General features: G+C 45.4%; 2 protein-coding genes across 2 annotated transcripts in view; one reads left to right on the forward strand and one right to left on the reverse strand.

Annotated features, from left to right (window-relative positions):
• Positions 1-22,307, reverse strand: part of ARP2 (actin related protein 2) — a 97,149-nt gene that overhangs the window by 46,548 nt on the left and 28,294 nt on the right. Inside the window, exons 4-6 of the mRNA XM_086819259.1 lie at positions 13,170-13,241; positions 13,012-13,090; positions 11,838-11,887 (exon numbers count right to left, since the gene is read on the reverse strand). Of these exons, the coding sequence (XP_086675385.1) occupies positions 11,838-11,887; positions 13,012-13,090; positions 13,170-13,241 (201 nt within the window). The remainder of the gene's footprint in view (positions 1-11,837; positions 11,888-13,011; positions 13,091-13,169; positions 13,242-22,307) is intronic.
• Positions 19,570-20,944, forward strand: LOC147624290 (uncharacterized). The gene is made up of 2 exons (XM_086819922.1): positions 19,570-20,353; positions 20,439-20,944. Exons 1-2 carry the CDS (start codon positions 19,974-19,976, stop codon positions 20,485-20,487), a joined length of 429 nt encoding a protein of 142 aa, XP_086676048.1. The 5' UTR covers positions 19,570-19,973; the 3' UTR covers positions 20,488-20,944.

Here is a 22,307-nt window from a genome sequence, read left to right on the forward strand (position 1 = left end):
TCCAAAAAGGCAAGCGGAGCAAGCCTCCAAAGAGCCTTCTGCCACAGTTGTCGCAATATCCCCCCGCTCCTCCAGACCCGCCTGCTACCACCAATGCGGTTCAGATCTTACCTTCTATAGATCCCATGCCATCCGTGGTACTTGATGCTAAGCAAGAGGTGAGGCAACAACCACACAGAAAAGCCTGATCCGAGCTTATGGCTCTGCCAAGGGCGGCCGACAGTTCATAATCCTTTTTGACATGGACAGTTCTGAGGACACCATCTCTCCCCAGTTGGCTACCAACATGAGCTGTACCTTAGTGCCCTATCATTTGGAGGTAGACAAGTTTACACCTGGTCTCCGCACCCACATATCTCAAAGGGCATAGCAATTTTCTTTTCAAGTTTAAAAGGCCTCATTCCAGCGAGATTTCATTGTCTCTCCTCTTTTGGGATGTGACATGATCTTAGAAATCCAGTGGTTTCGTCAGCAGTATGAACCTATTTCCAATTGGGGGCAGGACACCTTTATTATCTCTAAAGGTTTTCCTGAGCCTGTCATGATTCTGGGGGATAGGAGCATTCTTGGCGTTCCTATGATTTCTCATCTCCAGGCCCGACGAGCTGTGTGCAAGGGAGCAAAAGGAGAATTGATTTATGCTCAAACAGCTTCTATCTCATCGATAACCGTTGTCTCATCATCTTCAGTCCCTCAGCTGGCAGATCTCCTTTCTCATTCAGACATTTTTAAGGATGATCTCCTACCTAGTATCCCACAATTAACAGAACCTCCTAGAAAGTTTCCCTCTCGTCTTTCCAAGACTGTCACTCACGGGCAAGCTAGAACAGCAGTCAGTTAACAAACATTTGAAACCTTTTCCTTATGGACGCATTTTCACAGTCATCATAGACCACCAAGCACTTAAGTGGCTCCCGACGATGCCAAGTGCCCAGTGGAGTGCTCAGCACACTAGACAGGGTCAGCTCTTCCACCAGTTTGCAGGAATGATCAAGTACATCCCTGGTCAGCATAACCCAGTAGCAGATGTTCTTAGTAGAAAGACCACCATCCAGACCAGTCAGGAGTCTACCATTCTCAGCATCTCTGGAAAAGACTTAGAAGATCAGTATGTCGATTCCGCAGAGTTTGGTACTCAATCCAGTTTGGCCCTCAATTTTGAGCATGGCCATTATTCAGTTCACAGACAGGCATGTAAGTTTAGACGAGATATCGACTTCAAGGAAGGGGATTGGGTCTCTCAGTGCATCATGAAACAAAGATTGAAACAAGTGGGCAAAAATTGTCCCAAGCTTTCATTCCATAGTTTTGGCCCTTTTCCAATAGTCAAAAAGTTAAGTGATGTCTCCATGAAGTTAAAATTGCCTACCAGTTGGACAATGCATGATGTTTTCCATGTTTCTTGGCTAAAACCATATGTTGGTCCAGAAGTGTTTGATGTTTCAGATGAACAGCAGCCAGACGTGGTAGACAAAGCAGAAGTTATTGAACCCAAGCAGATCCTTCTTCATCGTTGGAAGCATGGTTCCGGTCGACAGATACGTCAGTTCTATACGAAATTCCAAGATCGAGGTACCCACGAAGCCGTATGGCTAGACGAGGAGTTCTTCCAGGAGTACCCCCAGTCGTTGGCGGACTACTTGGAAGCCATGAACCTGCCGCCAAGCTAAGCAGGAGGGAATGTCACATGCACTCTGCACTCAGTGCATGGTGACAAGATGGCTCATCATCAGCAGTGCAACATTTGTACATCATTCGAACCCAGTAGGATGATATTTGTCGTACGCCGTGACCCCATACCCCATTGTACATCCTCAGTCCAGGATACGTCAGGCACGAGCTACGTAGGTCATTCCTCAGCCTTAGCACGTCAGTCAGTCAGTCAAGTCCCTTAACCCACTTGGAGAGAATCATTCATGCATGTAGAGTCAATGGAAGCCTTAGGGTTTACATCAGAAAGCACTCTGCATCTTGCATAATATGCATTCATATGCTTGTGCATCATTTAGAACATCCCAAAAGCCTTAGGGAATTTACTAGGATTTATCTTGTATTTTTTCCATATTTTATGGTATTTATTTAGCATTTAATGTCATTTATAAACATAAAGTTTATTAAATAAATGACCAGCCCCTAGTTAGTATAAATAGGCTTGCATAGGGCTTAGACATTCATTCAGTCTTCAGTGAACTAGGCGCCTTCATCCTCAACCTTAGGAGCATCCCCGCCTTCAACCCTAGACTAATCCAACCTTCTTGGAGCTTCTGCGTTTGCTTCTCCAGCCTAGAGATCTTGCGTTTTTGCTTCCATCAGCCATAGCAGTTCAACGCAGCAGTCCAGTAGTCTGTACAGCAGCTCAGCAGTACCTGTAGATCATAGGCGCCTGCATTCAGCACCTTTTCAGGCCCCAATTCAGCAAGCATCTCTGCGTTTTCTGCATATAACATAGCCAGCAGGTATTCAGTTCAGTCCAGCCGTGCGTTTGCAGATCTACAGCAATTTCCAGCATTGTGTTTCAGTCTACAGTCTGCGTTTCAGTCCAGCATCAGTTCTACAACAGTATTCTGCCTTCTATGCATCATCCATACATGCAACAGTCATCTGGTGAAGGTAACATATCATTCATAAGCATTTACAGCATAGCTACGTAGCTTACAGTCCACCGCAGTCCTTTCTCAGCCTCAGGTGTGCAGCCCTTCCTCATGCCCTTGGGAAGAGTGCATAGGCTCGAGATCAGTTCATTGAGGTGTTTCTACAGCCGTGTACAGTTCAGCCAGGCTTCCGATCTTCCGAGATCTTGCGTTTGGCTTATCTACAGTCCACAATCGTTCTCTCTAAAGTAATAAAGAAAATACTATCTTGTTATCGGGATAGGGGGTCCTTCAGTGGGTAATTCAGGACCCAATCTGGTGTACAATTCTCATCTCTCTCTCACAGTGAACCTTGGGAAAACCAAGGTTATGATCTTCCACACCTCACCCGCAGTCAAGAGCCACACTACTCTCACATTAGCAGGAGGGCGGGTCAAGGTGGTGAGCTCTTATGTTTACCTTGGCATCACATTTACTAGCTCAACTGGATGCTTCTCCATGGCTCAGGCAGCCCGAGACAAGAGTGACCCGGGGGTATGCAGCTCTTGCTGGCCTTGAGCGTCAGTGTCATCAGGCACATTTTCAGGAACCCCGCACGAAGGTGGCTCTTTGATACATTAGTGACACCAGCCTTGATGTATGCAGCAGCGGTTTGGGCACCAGGGCTTGCAGCCTCCACATGGGTCCAGTTGGAGAGACCACAGATCTTGATGCTCTCGAGGATGATACGCAGCAAACCATCCGTCCCGCACGACATTGTTCGAGCTGAGGTGCACCACCTATGGCAGTGGAGGCATTATTCCAGACGATCTCCTTTATATACAGGATGAGGGAGATGCCCACGGAAAGATTATCCCGCCGAGCTTTTGAGGCATCCAGACAGCTGGCCGAGGCTGGACACACTGGATCTTGGTATGCACAGATGCTACAGTGGTTCTCACATCATGGGATAGACATTGAGCGATTGCCACCTTTTCAGTATGATCAGTCTGCTCCACGGGGTTACCTCTCTCTCAATGAGAGGAACAGAGTCATGAGACAGGACATATGGCAGCGCTACATACAGGAGACATGGACAGCACCAGAGAGCCCACTACCACCGAAGATGCTGTATTACAGAGACCACTTTATGAGCATCTCAGGGGATGGGTTTATACAACGACCGCGGTATATGGATGTATACATGCCACACAGCTCTCGCGTTGCTATTGGACAGCTACGAGTCTCATCACATCAGCTAGAGATAGAGGCTGGGAGAGCGGCACGGGTTCCCAGAGCCGAGCGGATATGCAGATTGTGCCGTGAGGAGGTGGAGACTGAGGATCACTTTGTATGTAGATGTAGAGCACACCAAGGGGTCAGAGATAGATATGCAGGATTGTTTGAGGAGCACTCTTCACTACATCAGTTGATGGAGGCCTCGGACCAGCGACAGCTTGGCAAACTACTACTAGAGCTTCATAGTTCTTGAGAGAGACTCCTCCAGACACCCGCTCCCACTAGGGGTGGGAGACAATCCCAGCTCACAGATTTCTTCCAGAGAGCTATGCCAGTGCCAGCTGATGTACCACATGGAGTGACCGCACAGAGAGCAGAGGAATTGAGAGCTAGGAGGAGACCTAGACAGACTGGACACAGAGCACCCCGACTCCGTCACCGAGAGATAGCAGCTATCCGGATGAGACACTAGATGGAGACACAGGAGAGGCTAGCTCGCTTTCATTCAGACTCAAGGTACATGTTCACGCCACTCACAGCCTCAGCATCAGCGATGTATGATATCTTATATCCCTCTTATGGCACTGGATGGAGTTAGACATAGATCTGCATAGCATGCTTGTACTACCCCTTCAGCATATAGAGATGCATCTTGCCTTAGCACTCCATCCACATCCCCACCCCCCTTTATATTGTTTGTATATGGGCTCCACCGATCCATGATGATTTACAGTTGTATCCAGACACATGCACACTTTTTCTTTTCTTTCTTTTCCTTTTCTTTCTTTTGCTTTTCTTCCGATGACCGGAAGAAAACAGTTGTATTATTTTTTGTCTCATAGGCCGACTTTGGCCTCTCGTAGACGTTAATATATCTTTCTTTCTTTCTTTCTTTCTCTCATATCTCTTTAAAGTTTGAAGTATTAAGTAGATTGCTAAACTCACGAAACTCAGGATACAGAAGACGCTATGAGCATTTGTGTGACAGGATCCTTCCAATACAAAGACTTCCGCTGCATATTACAGCTGGAGTCTTTGCGGCTGCAGCTGAAGAATTAGCACTCTTCTCGGTACTCCGCTAAGGACACTTCCTCCAATAGTGACCCTTCTGGCCACAATGGTTACAGGTCTGCTTGGCCTTCAAAGCATCACGCTCTAAGTCGGGCTTCTTCTTAGAAGACTTCTCCGATGAAGACTTCCCTTTGCCCTTGTTGTTGTTGCGGCCTTTGACCGCTGGCCAATCAAGGCCTTAGAACCTCTGCCCTGTGGAGGGTTCGTAAACCACTCTTCCTGGTCCAAGACCATAGGCGCAAACTTCTCCCATGTGATGGTGTTGAGCCTCCCACTGGTGATCAAAGATGAATAGAAAGCTGAATACTACGAGGTCAGATGAGAGAGCAAAGTGATGGCCATGTCCTCTAAAGATATCTCCTTCCCTGCCTGAAGAAACTCCTATTGAGGAACCTAGAGTTTGTTGATGTGCTCCTGCATCGTCAAAGACTTCGTAGGATTCATCACTCGCATCTGCACTTCCAAGGAAATCCGCTTCATGGGTGATACCCTGTTATACAAAGGAGCCAAGTGTTGCCAAATCCATCGGGCCAACGTCATGTGTTTGATATGATTAATCACCTAGGGTGTGCAATTAAGGAAAATGAAAGAACGTACACGGGCATTAACACAATCCCATAACTATGCCTGAGCCTCCCATTCTTTCCTAGTAGAAGGTAAAAGCTCCCCGTCCTCCAACTCTGGCCGTGGAACACCAACCACAATGAAATCAGCCAAGTCATAAGACTCCAAGAAAGACTCCATCATTACCTTCCAGATGCCATAGTTGGTCCCGTCCAACTGTCGATCCACCGGGAATGTGGGGAGAGTGGGGATCTTCACATGCTTCTAAGCCATCTCAAGCAAATCTGCCATCTCAAGAGTTCACAAGGTCTTGTGAAGGGAGGGTGGGTGGGAAAAAAATAAAGAAAAGCCTGCAAACACTATGCAAGGTGGCTGTCCAACAGTGATGGTCCCGTTCTCCAAGTCGCGAACAGCCCAAGAATTCTCCAATCAGCACCAAAAAAAGCAAACCCTCAAGCTCTCACTGTCTCCAAGCTTCAAGCCACCTGGGGCTCTGATATCAAGTCGGAATGCATAGTGGAAAATGAGACAATTTCTGTGAGAAAGAAAACGCAGAAGTGTAGAGAGAAATGAAATGAAATGAAATGTTATATTAACATCTTCAAAAGGCCATAATGACCTATGAGACCAAAAAGTTACATCATGGTGGATCTGATACGATGTCTGGATAAAAAACCAGAAAATGAAAAATAAAGATGATACTACTGGCACCTAGAAAATGAAACTGGAACTGGAAGGTAAACAGAAACCCTTATAGGGTGTGAATATAGTGAGGGGGGGTACACTATGGAGGTGCCTCCATCTCATAATATGTGCCGCATCAGACGCTGGCGGATCTCCTCAATATCCTCTGTGGTCAGCACCCTGACTGGGTGTCCCGCATATGTCGCAAGAATAATCCGAATCCGCCGCTGCAACCTCCGTCTATGCTAGGATGCCCTCCTCCGTAGTCGTGGGCGTCTGGACCACCCAAGCTCAATCGCACGATCAATCAGTGTACCGCTGGTGTGGGCGGTATCCATGTCCTGCTGTTGCTGTGGTCCATCTGGCGCAGTGATGGCTGGACTAAAGAAGTCTGTAATGTGCCTCTGAGTCTGGCTCTCTGTGCGCCTAAGCAGGCTATCTCTATACCTCCACAGCTCAAGCAAGAACAATCCCAAACACCTCTGGTCCTGATACCCCATGACTCTGGAAAGTGGTCCAAAACCCTCTCTGAATAAACAGTGGAAACGACCACGTATCTCATAGTATGCAGTACAATGGCATATATAATGCAGCTCTGTCTCTGGCTCCCCATGGCATACTCGGCATATCCTGGCCTCAGCTGGTATACCTCTATATCGGCCAATCTCAATCTCAAGCTGGTGTGAGGATGTGCGAATCTGACCAATAGCACATCGTACTGCATGAGACAAGTGTACATCCATGTAACTGGGTCTGATCACAAAACCATCTGCTGTGAGCTGAAGAAAATGCTCTCTGTAGAAAGCCATCTTCGTGCCCGGCTCCTCACTCGGCTGTATCCATGTCCTCCTAATGTCCAGCTGAACTAAATCCTGACGGATGAGTCTGGTAATCTCTGTCCGTGTGAGAGTGAGAGAGGGTGCATCCAGAGAATATTGGAAGGGAGGCAATCTATCCATGCTAAAACCATGTGCCTGGAACCAAGATGTCATCTGTCCATACCAACAAGCCATGTCTCCCTGTAAAGCTAACTGTCGGGAGGACTCAAGGGCGAGGCGTGCATATCTATCTCGGGGGAGATCCCACAAGCCATGTATGTAGAGAGAAGGTGTATAAACTCTACTATATACACAAGATCCGGTACAATGACAAGTGGGGGGGGAGGCAAGGGTGGTATAAATACCACCCTATGCTGCTGGTCGGCCAGCCCAAAAACAACCAACAGGCTGCTGTCATGTCCCCGACTGAATAAAACCAGTCGGCCAGCACATATGATAGTTGGCCAGGAGAAAAATGAAGTCGGCCAGCACAGAGACAGTCGGCCTATAGCAACAGTGCCCCATGACTAGCAAAAACTAGGAAAACAACACGGAAGATGAGGAAAAATGGAGACTACTCCTAACTCGGGCGGGCACACCCACAACAGAGCCCCTCACTCCCTATTGAGTAATATGGTACAAACAGGAGATGACTGGTAACATTTACAACATTAAAGACTTACAGATATATCATCCCTCGGCCATGGTTTTCAGAGCATGCAAATGGGATATGGCAATTGAACAAAACAAAAAAATGGTGGAAGCAAAATTTGCAAGCAGTATGGAATAGTAAACTCTGAGATGTATTGCAAGAGTACTCCTTGTTGGCACATATTTGGCAAAAAGAAAAATTGCTACTACTAAATGCATAGGGTGCTCGTGCTTGAGTGAGACTATTCCACACTAGTTATGGAATTGCACAAATACCAAGGAATTCTCACATCCATTATTATTGTGTTTAACTGCCGGATTTCTGGGTGTATGTTTTTATAGAAGCTTCTCGATCTTTGGCAGATTGGCAAGGAAATTGACAAACAAAGCTCCTTTCTTTGCATGGACAAAATTTTGGGCACTCTCGACAATCTAGATTGGTCGCAATTGGCTGGTTTTCCAGTCGCCTCAAATTGACAAGTATTGCTACTTCTATCAATCATTGCGTCAATCTTAATATGACTGTTTTCAGCTACAACAGCTAGACCAGTTGCATCTGGACTTGTTTCTGCACTGCTTTTAGTTGTACATTGTATGAGAAGCACCCTGGTCTTGGGGGCTCTTCTCTTTACACAGTAAAGTAATAGAAAGTGTGGTTTTACAAAAAAAAGTGTGTACATATGTATGTATGTATGTATGTATGTGTATATTTCTGAGGGTCTCTGTTCAGTGATCTCTGCAATTATGGTGGCCTTTTATGAAAGGAAAAAGAATCAAGAAACCAAGAAACGACATTTTGAAGTCAACAACTAAGGGTGCTCCATCAAAATGAAGATGCTCAGTTCATTTATGATGTGTTGCATGATGTGTTTGAACATATTCAGAAAACCTAGGATAGGTATGTGCCTACTCTCAAATATAAACTCAAGTTGCCTTCTGTGGTCTCCCCAATCAGGAAATATTCGCAAAATGCAATCATAGTGTTCTTTCCGGGAAGAATGCCCACGGCAAGTGATGTTGCACAATGGCTTCAGTCTTTACTGGGTGGCAATTATGCGGAGGGTGTGTATTATGCCTATAAAGGATTTTATGAAGTGTTGCTCACTGGGAAATCAATATAAGCTACAGATGCTCGAAAAATCGCCATTGTACTTTGGAAATCAAATGGTTCATATCTTACCATGGACGCCTACGAAAGCTTATCAAGGACTCATCAAACATAGATGCCCAGTATGGGTGGAAGTAGTTAACTTTCCTAATTACATGCGAGAGGATTTGCCTGGGCTTGCTGCTTCTCTTATAGTCATATGCCCACCTCATCTTTCGGGTAATACGAATAGGTTTTGTATACTTTGGGAACAGATTTTGTATACTTTGAGACACGACTCAACCCACGCCCTCGTCCATTGCAGTGGAAGTAGATGAGGTTCATATGGGTGAAGCTTACTATGAATTAAAATGGGGTGTATTTGCTGGTGCATGTTACACGTGTGGTAAATTTGGTCATATGGCCACTCAATGTCCCACAGTGTTGCATCCTCCACCGCCTGCTGCGGTCTCAAAGCCGACATCAAACATCAATGTGAAAGTTCAAGCACCTCTTGTAGCGCAGGCAACTGCTGCCAACATGAAACTGGGCCTTGGATGCTTCCTCCTCGCACATGGCTGTGTCAAACTTGCAAAATAATATTGTGGGCAAGATGTGGGAACAAATGGTGGAGCTACATAGAGCACAGACTCTTATGGAAATGCAAGAGATGGCATTGCAAATGCAGGCACATGAAGCTGAAATGCAAGAAAATATGTTGCATAATGATGATGGGGAACACATGCAAATGGCAGATGCCTGAGCAAGCTGTCTCATCTATTTTCTTGTATATATTTCTCATGGTAGTCCCTCTTAAATGCTTTACGTATAACGTCAATGGCCTCTGTGATGTAAATAAATGGAGGTGTTTTTGGTGCCATGTAAATATGATGAAACCAGATATAGTTTGCTTGCAAGAACATAATCAGAATGAGTTCGTAGGCCAAGTAGGTCACTTTGCTCGTTATGGCATCTTTTATGCAGGCCTAGGTACACTTTCAGGAGTTGCCTTGTTGATTAGACATGAGTTACAACCGGTTTTAGCGCATAATGACCCAGATGGTCGCTGGTTGGTGGTTCAATGCCTAATAAATGCTGAGATATATGAGTTTGCAGCTCTTTATGTGCCAAGTGCTTCAGCTAAGAGAGCAACGTTATGGGCGGAGATTTGTGATTATCCTTGGTTGCATAATGCTTTCTTGTGTGGGGATTTAACAATGCCCCTCAACATGGGGATAACTCGTCTGGACATTCGCATATGCTAGCTTCTAAGAGGTTCCGTTGGAATGCAATGATAAATACTTTACAGGCTATTGATTTGTGGACTCAAATGTGCCCTAGGGTGTCTAGCTTCACTTTCCACCACACGGATTTTTCTCAATGTCTTGTGGCCAAGGGCTCTTGTCCCTCCAATCAGCTGATTAGACATTTGGGTTACCCACTTGCATGGCATACGTCGTTCAAACTCCAAGCTGATTGGGTTTTGCAAAGAATAAATGCTAAATTACAGTACTAGAAGTTGGCCACATGGCCTTTACATGTCAGACTCTGTATAGTGCAGTCCATTCTCATTGCATATATACAATACTTCTTGCCTCTGTTTGCTTGGCCAAAGACGCATTTCGATGAGTACATGTTTGCTATACTAGAGATACTTTGGAAAACCACACACAATACTTAAGGCCTCAAATTGCTGCGAAAGGACAAGCTCTGTACGCCAAGAAATCATGGGGGCATCAACCTTCTCGACATTCATACTCATGTCATTGCCAGGAAAGCCACTTTGCTTGCTGATTTTGCAACTCAAAGCCAGCCTTGGGCACAGATGCTAGCAGCTATGTGCACCACTTTGAAGTCTGCCACATTTGGTGCATGGAACCCAAAATACTGGGAGGTACTTTTTTGGCATTTTACAGGCAAAATACCAGGCTGCCCCATCAGCTCTAGGTTAATCATGGACTGGAAATTGCTAACAGAGAAAATGGAATGGCATGGAAGATCTCCAGAGGTTGGAAACACCATGCGCCTAGAAAGAATACATTGGAGTAGGTTGTTTCGTGCTCCGTTAGGCCTTCTTGAACCATGGAAAGCTTTCCTCTTCTCCCAAAAGAATATACGTTTCCTGGCGGACGTGGTCAATGATGAAGGCTATGTTATCTCTTTCCCAGAAGCATGCCCGAGGTATGGGTTGGGCCTGCACTACCTCTCTTGCAGCCTCTTCCGCCAATGCCTCCGCTAAATCGTGAGGAGCGCTTGAAGGACTGGCAGGTTGCTCCACCTCATGCTACAAGGTTACATGAACTAACAGCTAAAAGGGTCTATATCAAAATGCTTGCTCCTCCTTGGATTGCAAATCATGCTAATGCGCTTTGGATAATGCATAAAACAGGTAGATGGTGGGGTGGTTGTTTGAGGAGCATATGGAAAAATGGTTTGCCACTGAAAGAAAGATTGTTCCTTTGGAGATGCATTGTTGGAGTTCTGCCTGCCAGTTTGTTTTTGGAAAATAGGCACATCGCTCCAGCAAGATGTCGCCATTGCATGCTGCGTGATGAGACAATGCCTCTTTTGCTATGGTATTGTGATTTCTCTCATGCTCTCTTGGACAATCTCTCAGGGCGTCTTCGTACGTGATTCCCACGAGCTCATTTTGGGAAGACATTCTGGCTTTTTGCTCGGATTCCACAACGATATACCAACTTTGGGGTTTTCTTTTTGTGCACTACTTTTTCAGCATTGTGGACAATATGGGAAAATAGAAATCAGATGCACTTTGGACATACTCCTCTGGATCAATACACCTACTTCCGACACTTGTTGAGATAGTCTCTACCTGACTGCCGAAACTTGCACCAAATAGATGATCAGCAATACATGGCCTGCTTTGACTGCTTCTAGGCAGTCAATTCCATGGGCCCTATATAGGGACCTCAGTTGTGTCATGATGTTTTGTTTGTGGGTTTTTTGGGTTTTGTGGGTTTTCACCTCGCAATGAGGTTTCCACTAGTAATATAAGAATTACTAAAAAAAATATGTATATATAAGTATGTAAATACAAATAAACATGTGTGTATATTTTTGCACTTAATTAAAGTCCACAAGATGTACATTTAAAAGTAAAAGTCCACAAGAAGTACATTGAAGACCACTTACCACATGAGTGACTCCGTCACCAGAATCTATAACCAAACCTGTTAAAAGTCCTGTACACAGAAGATGAAGAGTGAAAAAGGATAATCAAATAGAAGTTCGTTTTGACAACTATTTCAAGAGCTCACTTCAATCTTGTGCCAGAGCCACAGCTTATTTACACAACAGCTTCTCAAGATGCAAAAAGTGTTATATGGAACACCTAGAATAAGGTGTTAAGCACAGCCTAGCCTCAGATTAAGAATAGCCCATCTATTTAGTGTTGCTTATGCTAAATGTTGATTATTTCCAATCCAGGCAAGTATCTTCCAGCATTTTTTTCTTAGATCAACGTCAGGACGAGGCACACAAACTAGAAAGAAATAAAGAAAGAAAGAAGTATACATAAAATTATATGCTCCTATTCTACGGAGAATGAAAGGAAGAAAGTGTATTACTGTATGCCGAGGCCAGATTGGGCCATGAGACAAAAAGAAACACATGATTGTCTAGTAATACCATGATAGAAGATACACAAGGAATTTCCAAACTCCTAGAAAACAGAACAGGGAACTCTACAATCACTAGAATCATGATGGAATCTATCACCCATTGGAGACAGAAGAGATCAAAAACAGTCCTGCATGCCGGACCCCGTGGTGTGTCCCACTCTAACCTACGGTGTGAGTTACTTATGGGTGCCTAGGCAGCTAGACATTTGGATGCTGCAATGACCATACCCTGTGATCATGGTTGAGTGCCCTTGTGGAATATCCTCATCCTCTTCACGTGTCTGGCTCTCCGTTGACCTGTGCTTTGAAAAAAGGATGTGAGAAGTGCCTAAGTATAATTCTCTCATCCCCTAGTATGTCCCATTTGTTTGTCTTTATGTCTCTCTATCTCCTTTAAGTATAGGCCACACATCTTTAATCGTCCTACTTGATGACTCATCAGAAAGGACCAAATCCCTGATGAAACAACCAATGGAATATTCCTTAATCTTTTAGTGTACTTCTTAGACATACATAGGGAGGTCATTACCTGTTGGCTATTCCGGAAAGTTCCAACTAGAAAAACAAGATGAAGAAAGTGTCCTTACACATGCCAGTTGAAAGCCTAATAAACATTAAAATTTGCAATGCACTATTCAACCATGTTTTTAGGAGGCTTGAAATCAAAGTTTAATTCTGAGTAGCACCTTGAGCATAAAGGGTAAGAACTGCTTGAATCTGGATGAAGACACTCTCAAACTGGTAGGTCTCAAACATTGTCTCTATCTGTTCATGAAAACCTAAAAATCAGAACTTGCAGTTGCCACAAAACTTCCATGTAGCATGCTCTTATAAATTTCCATACCAATTTTTCACGGTTACTAGTAGGATTAAGAGGTGGATCAGATAGTAGTATCTTGCACTCTGAAGGCTCAATCTGAAAGCGAAGTAAATCTCATTCAGTACTCAACACACAAAAAAAACAAAATTCATCTACAGCAAAGCCATGACCAATGGCAATCTGGTGTTGAAAGAAGTAATGCCTGCTGAAGTATACATATATAAGATGTGTGTGTGCATGCACGTCCGCGTGTATTTATACCAAAAGTAGTGTATATTTCCACTTCAGGTTTGTTTCAGGCTTTCACTTCAAAATCTTTTGTCAAGATTTCAGTTTGAAAGGACACACCACTATCTCCATGAGTTTATTTTTCCCAAATAAGGAACGTCTTCATAAAGCAGACTACAACCCTCAAAAGAGGTCAACAACAACTCTCAAAGAGAGACTACATTGGGGGGGGGGGGGGGGGGGGGGGGGGCGGCGTTGGTGCTCTAGGGGCCAAGATGAAGAACCACCACCCTCAGGCAGCAAAAAATCCGAAGATGTATCTGCATGCCTAGGGGAAAAGGTTGTGAGCTCTACTCGAGCTCCCCTCGATTTGTGAGGTTTTCAAACCTAGTTTGGTCAAGGAAAAGTGGCAGTTTGTCTTAACACAAAACGCTTCATGTAGGAGAAAATCCGTGACTCATCACGATTGTTGTGACTAATCTCTTAATTAACCCTTAATCATTGATTATTAGTGAAAAGACATTATATTGAAAGGACACCTCATCGCAAGGGTTATTTATTATTATGAATGGGCATGCCTCACCTAAAGGACACGACTCTATGATTAAGAGCCACACCCCTGCATTTGGCTTGTGACTCTTCATTTCTAACCAAAAAAAACCTCTATTTAAGAAAGGCCCTGGCATCAATACAAACAACATAGCTTCACATCTTTTAACACGTAGCCTTTGCTCTATTTGTCTCTAATCAAGTCTCTAATAATGTTTAAGAAAGGCCCTGGCATCAATACAAACAACATAGCTTCACATCTTTTAACACTTAGCCTTTGCTCTATTTGTCTCTAATCAAGTCTCTAATAATGTTTAATTAAGTATTTAGACTAGGAAGTCCTTATAGTGGTATTCGAACAAAGGAAGTCCTTATGTAGTGGTAGTGTTGCATGCGCGGAAGCCTTTGCTGTGCTGATCCACAGCCCTAAGTCTGATTAAGAACAAGATGTTGAATAAACATGATTAAGACAGAGGAGAGAGAAGAAGAGAGAGATAGTTGGTGTCAAGTTTTCTTGTATCTCATATGGTACAAAAAGGTTCATGAATGGATGTACATGATTGAGCCCTTGGTCAGCCCAATAGGGGATGACCTCTAGCCCTTACATATGGTTCTACTGATGTCTTCAATGATGAAACTACTGAATGACTGAATGTGTTCTGCAATGATGATTTTATGCCTTTATATATGCCTGGACGTGCTGGTCGGCGAGCAGGACTGTTGTCAGCCAGTTATTGGACAAATAATCATGATGTATTTGACTTAAATGTTGCGCTTTATTCCTTATTTTGCCCCCCCTTCTGCTGGCCTTCACATGGATGCTGTCGACTGCTACATAGGACCCTATGCTGGCTGCTGCTAGCTGCCGACACGGTCCCATGCCCTTCCAATGATGCTTATGCTGCTGGTGATGATGATGTTGATGCTAAGGCTGATGCTGATGCTCCTACTGCTGATGATGACACTGATGATGGTCATGATGATGATGCTATTGATGCTAATTATGCTCTAAATGCTGTCCTAACTACTGTCCTAATCAGGGATTATGATGCTCCTGCTGAGGATTATGCCATGGCACGGGCATGCACGTGAGAGGTAGAGCAAACTAAGTTCCTCCCTATGAGATGTCCACAGCCTAAGTCATAGCCCTAGAGAGAGAGAGAGAGAGAGAAAACCTAAATTAGCCTTAGCCTGTGTTGTATGGAAGAAAGAGAGAGAGAATGGAAACCTTGATTTTCCCCCTTTCCCCCTTCATGAATTAATCTCCTTAGCAATTTTTATTTTAAAAAATGATGGAGAGCTGCAGATGCCTACTCTGCCCGGCTGCCCATAAAATGTGGTGCAAGTGATCACTGACGATGCGTCGAATTGCCGACAAATGGGTCGCTTGTTGGAGAGGGATTATCCCTCCATAGTGTGGACGCCATGTGCGTCTCATTGAGTAGACTTGCTCATGGAGGACATGGGCAAGTTAGAGTGGATGAGCACCATCATGCGGCAAGCCACCTCCATCGTCACCTTTTTCACCTCAAAGGTGAAGGTGCTTGCCATGTTCCGTGCACATAGCACCCTTGAGCTAAAGAAGCCTTCCACCACACGCTTCGCATACATGTGGCTTCTCTTGGAGAGGCTACATGATGCGAAGACACCTCTTCGCCAAACAGTGGTCGGCCCGGAGTGGATGGAATGGGATGAGAGAGAGACGAGTGAGGCAAAAGACATGCAAAAATTGTGCTTGCATGAGGATTTTTGGGCCAGGTGCGGAGCATTGTCATTGCCATAACCCCCTGGACCCCTTCTATAGGGTTTTGCGCATGACCGACATGGAGGGAGCTACCTTGGGCCTGTTGGTCCACTTCATGCGAGATGCCACCGCCCAGTTGCGAACTTGTTCTTCCCTCGATGAGGACAAGCGTGAAGATCTTTTGCACATTGTGGATAGGAGATGGAAGTGGATGTGGTGACCTATCCATGGTCTTGCCGCCTTGCTACATCCAGCCTACATATCACCCGCCCTCTTCACCGACATTGAGTTGCTAGAGGACCGCGATGCCTTCTTGCCTAAGGCATTGCCAAAGGAGTTCCATGGGAAGCGTGATACTTTGAAGGCCGAGCGGACCTGTAACAACTGTGGCGAGAAAGGCCACTATTGGAGGAAATTTCCTAAGCGGGTTACCGAGAAGAGTGCTGATTCTTCAGTTGCAGCTGCCAAGACTCCAGCTTTTCTGCACTTCGAGATTATGAACATAGATGCTTCATCTTCTTTGAGTAGGTTGGCCAATACAGGTTCGCCTTCAGAGAATGTAGTTGAGCGTAAGAATAAGAGTGGTGGAGATGGCGAGGACGATGCTAGAGCATCGTGATCTTCCTCATCCACTTTGGGGAGAGGCTGTGGCTACGGCTGTCCATATCCTCAACCGATCTCCGACAACTTCAGTACCAAAGATGACTCCATCTAAGGCTTATTTTGGCAAGAAACCAGATGTCTCCCATTTCTGTGTGTTTGGGAGTGATGTCTATGTTCACATTCCAAAGAAGCAGAGGGGGAAGCTTGACTCGAAGTCCCAAAAGCTTGTATTTGTGAGATATAACTCTCTTTCCAAAGGCTACAGGTTATATGACCCAGAGCGGAATAAGATTGTTGTCAACAAGGATGTTGTCTTTGATGAGCATGTTCCAACTTCCACTGTTGATGAGCCACCACTTCTTGGAGAACCACATGAGTCTGAGGATGATTCCCAGTCTATGCTAGACAGCCTTAGTCAATTGTAGAGGCTGAGCCCGAGGCTGGAGATGAGCCCCAACAACAGCAAGAGGCTCCGCATTTTGTTCGAGTACCAAAGTGGTTGTTAGACACCATTCAGGAGTCAGGTGTTACATGGCTTCCCTCCGAGTGGACCACAGAGGATGGACCTCGAAGATCGCACAGAGTTCGTGACAAAAGTCATTCCGAGGAGCTACAGGTTAACTATGCTTTGATGTCTCGTATCATTCGGGACAAATAGCCCACTTCCGTGAAGGAAGCTCTTTCTCAAGAGACTTGGAGGAAAGCCATGCAAGTGGAACTGGATACCATAGAGAAGAATAAAACTTGGGAATTGGTTCCGAGGCCGTCAAAACGGTCAGTCATTGGTGTCAAGTGGGTCTTTAAGACCAAGTATACGTCTGATGCGTTGGTGGACAAGCACAAAGCCAGACTTGTGGCTAAGGGCTATGCTCAGCGGCCTGGCATCGACTCTAAGAATACCTTCGCACCGACAGCGAGTATCACCACGATTCGGATAGTTCTTGCCGTTGCCTCTTCTCAACGGTGGCCCGTATATCAAATGGATGTAAAATCTACGTTCCTTAATTACTTGCAAAAGGAGGTGTATGTTGAGCAGCCTCCAGGCTTTGAGGTTCCGGGATCAAAGGGGATGGTTTACAGGTTGCGGAAGGTCTTGTATGGTCTTAAGCAGGCTCCCAGGGCTTGGAATCAGAAGATTGATTCCTTCTTTCTACGAACAGGTTTTCAGAGATTAGTTGCAGATCCTAACTTGTATCTCTTTGGGGAACGCGGTTTGGTCACGCTGATTATCCTTTGTGGATGATCTCATTCTCAGTAGTAGAGGTCATGTGGAGCATATTGCAGTGACAAAGGCTGCCTTGTCAAAGGAGTTTGAGATGATCAACTTAGGCATACTTCACTTCTCTTAGGATTGGAGATTTGGCAGACTCAAAGGGGGTTCTTTGTTTCTCAGCAGCGGTATGTTCATGAGTTGTTGGAGACCTTTGGGATAGAGCACTGCAAGCCTATTACTTCACCGATGGACCCGAACACCAAACTTACAGTGAATGATCCTTGTGAACAGGTTGATGCCTCTCTGTATCGGTAGCTGGTTGGTTCATTGATTTGGTTGTTGAACACCAGATTGGACTTGAGCTTTCCCATGGGCCTGATGAGCTCATTCATATAGACGCCTTTGAAGACTCATTGGGACGCAGGATTGCGGATCTTGCGGTATCTATAGGGTATGAAGGATCTTGGACTCTTCTATGACACTAGAGGGGAAATGATAGATGGAGTTCGACTCCAAGGTGCCTTGTGTCTACAGAGGCAGAGTATCAGGCTACTTGTGGTGCTGCTTGCGAGGTTGTGTGGCTGCGAAGGTTGCTTGGCGAGATTGGGTTTCCGCAGAAGGAACCCATGGTCATCCAGTGCGATAACCAAAGTTGTATAGCTATTGCTCAAAACCCGGGCTTCCATGCTCGGATCAAGCACATAGAGATACAATATCACTTTGTTCGTGAGAAGATTTTGACTGGTGACATCTTGCTTGTTTATTGTTCGATGGAGGACAATGCGGCAGTCTACCTCACGCTATGCTCCGGTAGCACTTCAGCTCACTAGGGTTGGTTCCACATCCAGGAGCTGAGAGGGAGTGTTAGCAGTCATCTCATGTCTGTACAATGAGGGGTTTTGTTGTGGGTGTGCCAACCCAGAGCTTTTCTCATTTTTCCCATGCTTTTCCTTTTTTTTTTATGGTCATGGGGCTATCCTGTGCTGGCCAACTCCTTCTGATTGGCCGACTCCATGTCCTTTTCTAGCTGACTGTTTATGTGCTGGCCAACTGGCTTTCTTCAATCGTGGACGTGATATGTAGGCTGTTGGCTGCTTTTAGGCTGGCCGACCAGCACTAGAGGGTTGTATAAATACCACCCTTGGTCCCCCACTCCATGTTGTACCGGATCTTGTGTATATAGCAGAGTTTATACAGCTTCTCTCTCTCTACACTTCTACGTTTTGTTCTCTGCAGCACTTGTCTTATTTTTCCACTGTGCATTCCGACAGTACTGACCTTGCGTCAAGAAGTGTAAGGTATCGCTTGTGCTCCACATGTCATCGTTGGTCGTCAAGTGCAACAGTGCAGGCTGCCACCTGTGTTCGAAGCTCTACCTCCCGTACCTACATTTCATATCACACGAGAGTGCTGTGTTAACTCCTCAACAAAAACAGCCGAAGCATGGATCTGGGAAGGGTTCTAGGAAGGGTGCTCGGTGATGACTGGTGGAGGAGAAAAGGGGGAGAGGGGGGGGGGGGGGGGGGGGGGGGGGGGGGGGGGGGATGATGGGTGTCGAGGCTTCTTGAAGCGGTATGCGTTTCTCCAAGGCCCGTATAGAAGCCGCGCATTTCTCCAAGTCCATTTGTTCCCCTTGTCGTGCAATGACGTGCATAAATTCTCAGAACATGGTGTTCGTGTCATCAGTGTGATGACCTGGCTTTTGGAAGCAGCCACTATCGTGGAAACGGTTTCTGCTGGGATCTGGTGCTCTCCATAAGGGCCGGGCCGACTGGACTACCCAAGCCATAGAGCTGGCCAACAGGCTGGCCAAGCCACAAGGGCTGGCTGCCTTGCTGCCCAAGCCCTTCTAGGCCTGGCCGACAGCATGCCCAGCCATGGGTTTGGCTGTTGGGCATTGGCCATGGGCCTCTTGGCCCTAAGGGTGGCCCACAAGGATTACCCCTTTGGTAGGCAAGGGTCTAATACCCTTTTTGGGGTGGCATTTCTTCTACATGCAACTACATGCTCGATGTCTCAAATGCGTGGTATCTGGCTACAAACCAAACACCCGGAACAACTGTCATCAATCCAGAGGGTTGTTGGAACTAAGTGCTCACTAGGAGTACTTTTACTAAATGCTCACTAGGAGTACTTTTAGTCTTGGTCATCTCAGTGTATGCCATGTGGCACTCAGGGATTTATCCCATATGCACTCATGCTCAGCTCTTGTACTTTCCCCCTATATATTCAAGGGGTCACATCAATGGAAGTATCTAAGCGTGTTTTTGTCTTCTCTGATTTCAGTTTTCAGCTTTAGTCTAATTTTTGCTCGCCATGTTTCTAACATGGTATCAGAGCAGGTCTCCACCTAGCTCCCATTTCAGCCCTAGCTCATCTTCATCTTCTTCTCTGTAGCCCTCAGGCATCTCTTCAAGCATCAACAATTTATCTTCAGCAAGGCAGTGTTTTTCTCATGCAGTTCGTCATACCTTCTTAGCCTATCTTCGCCATGCACCCCATCTTCGACACGCTGCAGTTTCTTGTGCAGCTCGTGGTTCACATGGTGGTGCGCACCTTCTTCTTCATGGCGATTTTCCTTAGCAACCCACGCATCTTTTTGCAGCTCGTCATATCAGTAAGCAACCCGCCAAGCCTAATCTGCAAACGGTTCATCAACAGCAGCACGTTTTTCACTGTTTTCAGGCTGCGCAACCCCTTTCCTCATCGATTATCTGCTGGGAACATCCCGTCTAATCAGTCTGCTGCTGCGTTTTCCTCTTTGGGTCACATTTTGGTGCAAAAGCACGTCACCCTGCATCAACTTCTTTATGGAAAGCAGGCCCAACAAGTGTCCTCATGCTGGCTACTCAATTTCCCTCAGATTTCAAGGTATGGGTGGTCTTGGTTCATCAATTTTTCAGCAAGGCCCAAGTGCCCTTTTTTCTTTCATGACCAGCAACCTCTTCATGCTCAGCCATTCACGGGTTACCCCTCTGGATAGACGGTCAAAAATATGGTTTTGAAAGGGAGGGAAGACCTGCTCAGAGGCTGAAGCAGCAAAATCAGGAATTTTCATTTTTCTTTCATATTCAAACGTCATTTTCATTTTTCAATGTACAGGAATAGACACTACATTTGCTCATTAGTCAATGCAAGAGGTAAGACCTTCCCTTCATCTATATGTCTCTCATGTACGGGATTAGACACTGCCAAATATGGTAAGACCTTCCCATCTCTCTCATATTTGTCTATGCTTTCATGCTATCTACCACCATTGATCACCAATGATGTAGATCATGGGGTAATGTCATGTCTATTTGTCTACATGGACTTAATCTTTGTCCCTATCCAAGAGGCACCCCTGCATTACCCACTCTAGTAGGAGGATTGCCCTTGAGGAGGGATTATCTATCAAGGTCCATCTCTCTGTCTATCTACAATCAGTCAGTCTCTCTGTCTATGTGTCTATCTTGTGTGATCTTACAGTCACACAAGATGAGAGAGAAAGAGAGTAGCCATCATTAGGGAAGCCTTCAAACGGTGGTAGAGGCTAGTGTGCAGCAAGAGAGCCTCTATTAATGAAGAGAGAGGGCTCCAATTTATAGATTTGGGCCTCCCATGAGCTAAAATGGCAAGAAAAGGCTACGATGACAAGTGGAGAGCCACACAATAGCTGAAGTGACAAGTGTGAGGCCACTTGTCTCACTTTGATCCACTTTCTAACAAGTGTCAGACCACTTGTCTCACTTTGGTCCACTTTCTTGCCACATGTCCCAATCTAAGAGATGGGTCTTCCATAAACTTTATCTCTAAAAATATCCCAATTGGTAGACATTCTGTCATAGGCACTTTGCCAACTCTTGGTATCTCCTCAATTCCAAATGTAATGACGCGAACAGAATTTCCATCGGAGTCCGGCCAAAAATAGCAACTCTCCTAAATTTTAGGAGTGTGGTCCTTTGTATTCTAGGATAATCCCCCCATTCCCAAAGCTTGTACTTTTCAAATATTTAAACATCCTCGAGTCCACCAGACCCCTTTCAGACCTGGAAATGTCCAGGTTGGTGACACGAACTATGTACTCAAGGCACACACAAGATCTCCACTGTGTCGAGTACTTATAGAGCCTTTGTTCAAATCATAAGATCTCCTTTGTCAATCCTCACCTAAGAATGAACCCAACGACCGCTTCCGAGTTCGCAAAGGCATAACTGCTAACTCCCTTCTCTATCCTAACTCCAAACTTTCATTAGAGTCTGTTTTACTCTTTGAACCTGATCTCTTGGAAGTCTCTTGTGGATTGAGATAGAAAGGTTGTCCAAATCTACTAGAAGCAAGAGATCATCCTTCAATCATTGAGCTTCTTGCTCGCAGAAGATTACCAATTCAAGGAACTTGTTCCTAGAGAACCAATCATTCTCCCAAGTCAAGCCTTGGCCTAAAAGGCATGACTTCTTCGGTTTCAGCTACTCTTTCACCCCACCAAATTGGGCAAAAACAAAAGATCAACTTTCTAAAAGCTATGAATTGTCCTAGCACTCTCAACCATCCCGAGAGATCCTATAGGAGGATTTTCACAGTGTGCAAAACAAGAGAGGTTCTATCAACCACTTCTCTGTCAGTCGCATCCTGCACTTGGATGCCACATGGACATATCTATACAAGTAGGTGCAGGACCTGCAGTAGAAATTGAGCCCTAGTTCGGGACGAGTCAGCCACGGTTCCCACACTAAGTGTCCAAGGTCAGGTGTGCAAGTCTCGCACATGAAGCAGTGCCAATCCGTACTGTGAGTCACCCTTGTTAGAAACATGGCGAGCAGAAATTAGACTAAAGCTGAAAACT

The sequence above is a fragment of the Cibotium barometz genome, chromosome 25 (genome assembly GCF_041138505.1).
Source record: "Cibotium barometz isolate CiBa-2024 chromosome 25, ASM4113850v1, whole genome shotgun sequence".
Lineage (NCBI taxonomy): Eukaryota > Viridiplantae > Streptophyta > Polypodiopsida > Cyatheales > Cibotiaceae > Cibotium > Cibotium barometz.